The sequence below is a fragment of the Eschrichtius robustus genome, chromosome 3, assembly GCF_028021215.1.
Source record: "Eschrichtius robustus isolate mEscRob2 chromosome 3, mEscRob2.pri, whole genome shotgun sequence".
Classification (NCBI taxonomy): domain Eukaryota; kingdom Metazoa; phylum Chordata; class Mammalia; order Artiodactyla; family Eschrichtiidae; genus Eschrichtius; species Eschrichtius robustus.
The window spans coordinates 82,415,240-82,424,249 of NC_090826.1; the positions used below are offsets into that span (position 1 = coordinate 82,415,240).

Sequence of the window (9,010 nt, forward strand, 5' to 3'; positions counted from 1 at the left end):
AGGGCACCAAGAGAAGGGGAGCACCACAGAGTTTTTTGCACTAGCTATCATGCCTTTAACCCTTTCACTGCCACACTTGACTATAGTAGACTTTTTTGTTATTGTCTTTATCCGCCATATTCCAATTTAATCTACACTGTTAAAAAAATCTTTCTTTAGTATGGTGAATGACTAAAGTTTTAAAGTTTGGTTTGAAGGTGTTGTCAGATATTTACATTTGTTTCCAATTCATGGTGTGAGTTTCACTTCTGTAGAGAGTAAAAACCAGCGGGCTGAGTCCTGATAGCATTTAACTCATCAGTTAATATGTGTAAAGGTGTAAAATAAAGCTCTTTATTTTAAGCAATGGAAGGGCTGGGGCCATCACTATTGGACTGTGCTTAGGACGTCCATTAGCCCTGCTCCAAAGAGTGCAATCTTAAAGTCCACTGGTGCAGCAGAAAGAACATAGAAATTGGTATGTGAGAAATGTTAAATAAGTGTTAGCTTCCTTTCTTGGAACAAGAAGATCAGCCCCAATACTGATTTTCTTAATGGTTAACTATGTTGGCAATTCCATTCACAATAAAGCCTCTACCACAGTAGTATTTTGCTTTCAGACTCCGACAAAAGCGTCAAAACTCACAAAAAGTTACACATGCACACAATTTTGAACACAGTTTCAAGGAGTTCACAGACTGCGAGTTAAGAACTCCTGTTTTAGATTAGAGGAGTAGAAGTGTTGTGAATTAATTAGCTAATTCACAGTTTATTAGGAAGTTGAAAGGAGTATTATTTATCCCTCTTATTTTCAAAAAGAAAAGTAGTTTACAAAATATGGTCCTGTATACCGTGCAACAAGATGAAAAATGAGAATTGATAAAATCAGTGATTGGGTAACAAAAGTAGAAAACAAAAAAACAAGATGAAGTAGGAGTACAAGTAAATACCTAGAGACATGATAATATTTTCAAATTCCTGGCCCAAGCAAAGACCAAGATATGACAAGAATATTTGACCTATAGTTTTAGAATCTCCTGAGACTTTTCCCTCTATTTTTCTACTTCTGTATGTTGTGCTACTTCTTTGTGCAACATTTCTCTCTTGTCTTTTTCCTTTCCTGCTCTGTTTTTTTCTCTCTTCTCTCTTTTTCATTGACTTTTTTCATGTAGCCCTTCATCTATCTTTCTTACTGTGCCTTCAGTTGAACCATAAAGTGACACCGATGTCTAAATATCTTATTGTCACCTGTTTTTGTTTTTAAAATCAATTTAATTTAATTTTGCACTCCCTCCTAATCCCCCAACCAGATTTATTTGCTTTTTCTATCGATGTGGTCCATTATTGACATTCTGTTTCATGTTTTTCAACTGACTAAATATTTTCCACTCTTGCTTTAAATTATGCCCCTCATTATTATAGTGGACTTTTAATGCTAAATCAATATTTCAAATAATAATCTATTAATTTGCATTATTCCAGGGAGAAAATTTGTAATTAAAAGAAGACGTTGATGTGATGAAAAATGGAATTTTTGGTACTGTGCTGTGTTTACTTATTATATAGAGTTCATACTTCATAGAAACTGTTATTTTATTGCTTTTGAATAAATTTTATATTTTGAATACATTTTCAGATTTTTAAAGAAAGTTCTTTCTTCTAAAGCTTACTTATACTTTTTGTGAAAATTAATTCACTTTATTTATTGTTTTGGTTTAAACTTGCTACTTTCCTTTTCTTTATTTTTTATGTAGAAATCATTGTTAAAATGCATAATAAGTACATTCAGTCTACCATATTATTTGCTTATTTTTCTAGTGATACTTTATTTTTAAAACAAGTAATATGAATTTAGAGCTCATTCTGCCACAGGTTCATAATTGTATTAATAATGGCTAGCTTTTGTTGAATGTTTACCATTTATCAAGCACTATTTTAGGCATTTTATATTTGTTAACTCATTTAATCCACATGACAGTCTTGTACATGCCTTAATTTTAAAATGCTTTATTGCTAGTGCAGTTCCAGACCACTGCAAAAAAGTGAATAGCACAGTAAACAAATCAAGCATAATCAAAGTTATGTTTACATAACTATGTATGTTAGTCTGTGTAGCATTATGTCTAAAAAAAAATCAATGTACATGCCTTAATTTTAAAATGTTGCTAACAAATACTAACCGTTATCTGAGCCTTCAGCATTCATTATCTTTTTTTCTGGTGGAGGATCTTTCCTCTGTCTTGGTAGTGGCTGAGGCTGGGGTGTCTGTGGCAATTTCTTAACATAAGACAACAATGAAGATTGCCACACAGATGGACCCTTCCTTTAACAAACAATTTCCTGTAGCATGCAGTGCTGTTTGACAGCCTTTTACCCACGGTAGGACTTCTTTCAGAATTGGAGTCAATCCTCTCAAATCCTGCTTTATCACCTAAGTTTATATAATATTCTAAATCCTTTGTTGTCACTTCAGCAGTCTTTACAACATCTTCACGAGGAGTAGATTCCATCCCAAGGAACTACTCTCTCTGCTCATGCATAAGAAGTAACCCCTCATTCATTCAAGTTTTATCATGAGATTGTGACAATTCAGTCAAAACTTCAGGCTCCACTTCTGATTCTAGTTCTCTTGCTGCTTCCTCCACTAAAGTCTTAAACCCCTCCAAGTCATCCAGGAGGTTTGGGATTAACTTCTTCCAAATTCTTATGAGTGTTAGTATTTTGCCCTCCCATGAATCACAAATGTTCTTAATGGTATTTAGCATGGTGAATCCTTTCCAGCAGGTTTTCAGTTTACTTTGCGCAGATCAATCAGAGGAATCACTCACTATGGCAGCTATAGCCTTACAAAATTTATTTCTCAAATAATAACACTTGAAAGTGGAAATTGCTCCTTGATCCATGGGCTGCAGAATGGACGTTGTGTTAAGCAGGCATGAAGGCAACATTAATCTCATTGTACATCTCCATCCAAGCTCTTGGTGACCAGGTGTGTTGTAAATGAGCAGTAATATTTTGAAAGGAATCTTTTTTTCTGAGCAGTAGGTCTCAACAGTGGGATTCAAATATTCAGTAAGCCATGTTGTAGACAGATGTACTGTCATCCAGGATTTATTGTTGCATTTACAGAGTGCAGGCAGAGTAGATTTAGCATAATTCTTAAGTGCCGTAGGATTTTCAGAATGGTAAATGAGCATTGGCTTCAACTTCAAGTCACAGCTGCGTTAGCCCCTGACAAGAAAGTCAGCCTGTCTTTGAAGCTTTGAAACCAGGTATTGACTTCTCCTCTCTAGCTATGAAAGTCCTGATGGCATCTTCTTCCAATAGAAGGCTGTTTAGTCTGTGCTTAAAGTCTATTGTTTAGTGTAGCCACCTTCATTATTTATCTTAGGTAGATCTTCGGGATAACTTGCAGCTTCTACATCAGCGCTTGCTGCTTCACCTTGTACTTTGATGTTGGGAGATGGTGTCTTTCCTTAAACCTCATGAACCAGCCTCTGCTAGCTTCAAACTTTTCTTCTGTAGCTTCCTCACCTCTCAGCCTCCACCAAATTGAGGAGAATTAGGGCCTTGATTATGCTTTGGCTTAAGGGAATGTTGTGACTGGTTTGATCTTCTATTCAAATCACTAAAACCTTTTTCATATCAACAATAAGCAACATAAAGTACCTAGGAAAAAATTTAATATAAGACATGAAGACCTGTATATTAAAAAGTTCAAAACACTGCCAAGACAAAGATTTAAAGAGAAAGAGAATATATACCACATTAATGATGTTCAATATTGCTAAGATGTCAGTTCTATCTCAAATTGATGTATAGATTCAATGCAGACCCAAACAAAATTCCAATAGATTTTTTTAAAGACTTTGACAAGCTGATTCTAACAGTTAACTGGAAATGTCAAGGACCTAGAGGAGACAAATAATCTTGAAAAAGAACAAAGTTGGAGGACTTACACTATACTACCTGATTTCAAGAATTATTAGGAAGTTACAATTCAATAGAACTAAAAAGAGTTCAAAAATATATCAGTGGAACATAACAGATTATGTATTTATATATTTATATGATTTAATATATATTTATATATATATATAATATGTAAAGGTATATATTTAACTGATTTTCAGCAAGGCACCAAAGTAATTCAATGTTGAAAGGAAAGCCCTCAACAAATAATGATGGAACTGTTGGAGAAACTTAAGGGGGAAAAAAATAATCTCATTTCTACCTCATGTTATATTTTAAAATTAAGTCAGGGTGGATTATAGACCTAAATGTAAAATCTAAAACTTTAAAGATTCTAGAAGAAACATAGGAGAATAACTTCATGACTTTGGAGTATGTAGAGATTTCTTAGGACCCAAAGAGCACTAGTTATAAAAGTTAATGAGTGACTTGATCAAAATGAAAAGCTTCTCTTAAATCTCTCAGCATTAAGAAAATGAAAACACATACTACAGAGAGAGAGCTATAAATATATGAGACAGAAAACTTGCATTCAAAATTTGTAAAAAACTCACTATAAATTAAAAGAAAATTTTAAATCCCAATTTAAAAATAGGTAAGGGGACTTCCCTGGCTGTCCAGTGGTTAAGACTCCATGCTCCCAATGAAGGGGGCCTGGGTTCAATCCCTGGTTGGGGAACTAAGATCCCGCATGCTGCACAGCATGGCCAAAAAACAAAAAAAAGGGTAAAAGACTTAAACAGATACTTCACAGAATAACATATGTGAGTGGTCATGTGCACATTTAAAAGTGTTCAACATCTTTAGTCATTAAGAAAATAAAAATAAAACCACAATAGGCTACCCATGAGAATAGCTAATATTAACAAACAAAAAAAAGAATAGCTAATATTAAAATAACTGGTAACACCAAATGATGTGGAACATCTAGAATCACTTTGGAAAATTCTTTGGCAGTTCCTTTTAATTTCTACATAGAGCTATTATATGATCCAGCAATACCACTCCTAGATATTTAGCCAAAAGAAATGAAAATATACATATACCAAAAGACTTGTACATTAATGTTCGTAGTACCATTTCTCATTTATAGCCAAAAACTAGAAAAACTCAAATGTCCATGAGTATAAGAATGAATAGGCAACTTGATACATTCACAGTTAAGTACTATAAAAAGAATAAACTGTTATACAGAATAAATGGATACCTATCAAAAATATACTGAATGAAAAAAGCTATACATAAAACTAAATACTATATGACTCCATTTATATGAATTTTAAGAACAAACAAAACTGATATATAATAGAAATCAAAACAGTGCTTGTCTCTCAAGGGTGGGGAATTGAATAGAAAAGGGACAGGGGGGACTTCCCTGGTGGCACAGTGGTTAAGAATCCGCCTGCCAATGTATGGGACCCTGGTTCGATCCCTGGTCTGGGAAGATCCCACATGCCGCGGAGCAACTAAGCCTTTGCGCCACAACTACTGAGCCTGCGCTCTAGAGCCCATGAGACACAACTACTGAGGCCATGTGCCACAACTACTGAAGCCCACACACCTAGAGCCTGTGCTCCGCAGCAAAAGAAGCCACCGGAATGAGAAGCCCGCGCATCGCAACGAAGAATAGCCCCCGCTCACCGCAACTAGAGAAAGCCCGCGCACAGCAACGAAGACCCAAAGCAGCCAAACAAACAAACAAACAAATAAATAAATAAATAAAATTTAAATAACGATCTTTAAAAAAAAAAAGAAGAGGGACAGGAGGAAACTTTCTGAGATGATAGAAATGTTCTATCCTGATTAGGTTGTTTGCTACATAGGTATGTACGTTTGACAAAACTCATTGACTTATGTGCTTACAATAGCTGAATTTCACTGTTCATAAATTCTATATTAATAATATTTAGATATTTAGAAAGAAGAAATGGGCTTTGAGATAATATAGATCTGGATTTGATCATTGTTTCTTCACTTTTATTATAAGCACATGACGTGGAGCTAGTTATTGAATAACTGAACTTTAGTCTCCTTAAATGTAAAATAGAAACAGTAGCTACCTCAGCAGCTTATGGTGAAGATAAAATTAGATAATGCACATGAAATACTAGTATACTACCTGAAAAGAGTAAATACTCAATAGACAATAACCGCTATCATTGAGGCAGTATAATGATGAGGTCAAGAGTGTGGGCTTTAGACCAGATTACTTCTGAACCAGTTCAGAGCCTGACTTTGCCACCAATTTACTGTGTCACTTTGGGCAAATTATTTAATCTCTATGTGCCTTTGTTTCCTTAATTATAAAGTAGAATAACAGCACATACCTTAAATGGTTGTTATGAGTATTAAACAAGTCAAATACACTTAGAGCACTTAGAATACTACCTGGCACATAGTAAGTGAACAGTGAATGCTAACTGTTACCTGCAGTTATTATTCATTTTCTTATTCAACCTAGATATTATGATGGTCTGTCTCTTCAAATCACTCCCTTGCCATTATCCTGAAATTGTTAGTTCTTTGGTTACACGGAAAAGCTTTACTGAATTCATTATCTATCCTTTTTTTCCCCTATATTTAAGTTGTTATATATTGAGAAAAGCATACAGCCGTGCTGTGGTGAAGACTACTAATTTTTCACCGAAATCAGTTCTTTTCCTTTTTCTATAATTACAGAGTTTTAGCTGGGCCAGTGGCCAGGCACTGTATTTCCCAGCCTCTCCAGTGACTAAGTTCTCACCAGAAGACTACAAGCAGAAATGTGTAAAACTTCAGGTGTGGGCATTAAAATATTACGTACATGCTCCTCCAAGTTCTTTTCCTTTCTCTAGAGCTGGAATTGCCTGCAACCCAACTTCAATCATATAGATGAGGAAAACACCATAGGAGATGGCAGAAAAACAATATAGAAAGAACCTGCATGCCTATGTGACCTGGAGCACTTTCCTTGGACTATTACATGAGAGAGAAATAAAATTCTGTCTTTTTAAGCAACTGAATTTTGAGGATCTCTTTGTAAAGTAGCTTAACCTTACCCTAATTTTACACCATTGCCTAAAAATTCTTTGTATTAATCTTTATCTCCACTTGGATCAAATCTTAACTACTTCTCTTAAGTCTGTCATGACACCCACACACAGATACATATTTAGCAGGTGACTTTACCTCCTGCTTCAAAGAATGAATGGCAGCCATCAGAAGAGAATTCCTACAATTTCCTGCTCCTACATTTACAAACTTAATCTGCACTCTTTGTCATCTGAGTGAAGTCTAGGTTTCCCTCTAGGTAATCTGTTTACCTGTATTTTGGATCCCTTTCTGTATTCTCAGGGACTTTCCTTCATCAGTTATCTCGTCTCATCTCTATTGTCAGTCTTTTCCTGTGCACTAGCTTTTTCTCATCAACATTAAACATATCCAAGTCTCACCTAACCTAAAAAAGAAAAACCTTATCCTCAATCCCACATCCTCAGTCTAGCTACCCATCTTGTCATGCACTTACATGGCCCAGATTCTTGAAAGAGTTCATTAAACTAGCTGCTTCTGTTTCATTTCCCCTCCCTTCTCATGTGCCTGCAAGAAATCTAGCTTTTTTGGGCATTTCCCAGGCATATCCCAGAACCCTCCCATGAATGCTTTATGTCCTTTTTTCTTTTAATACATCTTTATTGGAGTATAATTGCTTTACAATGTTGTATTAGTTTCTGCTGTACAATAAAGTGAATCAGCTATATTCATACATACATCCCCATATCCCCTCCCTCTTGAGCCTCCCTCCCACCCTCCCTATCCCACCCCTCTAGGTCGTCACAAAGCACTGAGCTGATCTCCCTGTGCTATGCAGCAGCTTCCCACTAGCTAGCTATTTTACATTTGGCACTGTATATATGTCAATGCTACTCTGTCACTACGTCCCAGCCTCCCGTTCCCCACCATGTCCTCAAGTCCATTCTCATCGTCTGCGTCTTTATTCCTGCCCTACCACTAGGTTCATCAGTACCATTTTTCTAGATTCCATATATATGCATTAGCATACGGTATTTGTTTTTCCCTTTCTGACTTACTTCACTCTGTATGACAGACTCTAGGTCCATCCACCTCACTACAAGTAACTCAATTTCGTTCCTTTTTATGGCTGAGTAATATTCCATTGTATATATGTGCCACATCTTCTTTATCCATTCATCTGTCAATGGACATTTAGGTTGTTTCCATGTCCTGGCTATTGTAAATAGTGCTGCAATGAACATTGTGGTACATATATCTTTTTGAATTATGGTTTTCTCAGGCTGTATGCCCAGTAGTGGGATTGTTGGGTCATACGATAGTTCTATTTTTAGTGTTTTAGGGAATCTCTGTAGTGGCTGTATCAATTTACATTCCCACCAACAGTGCAGGAGGGTTCCCTTTTCTCCACACCCTCTCCAGCATTTACTGTTTCTAGATTTTTTGATGATGGCCATTCTGACCGGTGTGAGGTGATACCTCATGGTGGTTTTGATTTGCATTTCTCTAATGGTTAGTGATGTTGAGCATCTTTTCATGTGTTTGTTGGCCATCTGTATGTCATTTTTGGAGAAATGTCTATTTATATCCTTTAAATTCACCCTGGTTGTCAGTTGTCACCTTAGCCAGAGAGGCAAAACTAACAGTATAGATACCCTAACTGGCCATTCTAAACCTTTGATTTACTTTAAAACTATTCAAGAGATGCATGCATAATAGATAAGACCATATTTTGTTTTCAGTAGATGTCCAATTAATTCCACTTTGTTCTAATTTCATGGTTACCATGTAACCTTGTAATTATACCTTTGCTTCCCACACAACTTTTTATTAGTAAAATGAGGATATAATAATGTGCCAGTATGACTGTCTAGTAAATTTCACTTATAAATTAGTATTTGTGTTAAGTATCAGTCTTTCATGAATGATTGCCATGAATCAGATTTTCTGAATGACTAGATTTTGTTATCTGCAAAGCTGAGGATCAAGCCATAGGCCACAGTAGCATCATGAGGGAATACGATGACATGGCTCTCTTTTGAGGAGTCAG

At 35.8% G+C, this 9,010-nt stretch overlaps 1 protein-coding gene across 3 annotated transcripts in view; it reads left to right on the forward strand.

Moving 5' to 3' along the window:
- The window catches only part of CCDC18 (coiled-coil domain containing 18), a 115,751-nt gene extending 108,867 nt beyond the window's left edge, over nucleotides 1-6,884 (forward strand). Inside the window, exons 30-31 of one of the 3 annotated variants that reach the window (XM_068540334.1) lie at nucleotides 1,462-1,516; nucleotides 6,786-6,850. In XM_068540334.1, the coding sequence (XP_068396435.1) occupies nucleotides 1,462-1,476 (15 nt within the window). In that variant the 3' untranslated portion in view covers nucleotides 1,477-1,516; nucleotides 6,786-6,850. Of the gene's footprint in view, nucleotides 1-1,461; nucleotides 1,528-6,785 lie in introns of those variants that run through there. The other 2 variants (XM_068540331.1, XM_068540333.1) reach the window with 2 other exon arrangements.
- Nucleotides 6,885-9,010: the final 2,126 nt, after the last annotated feature.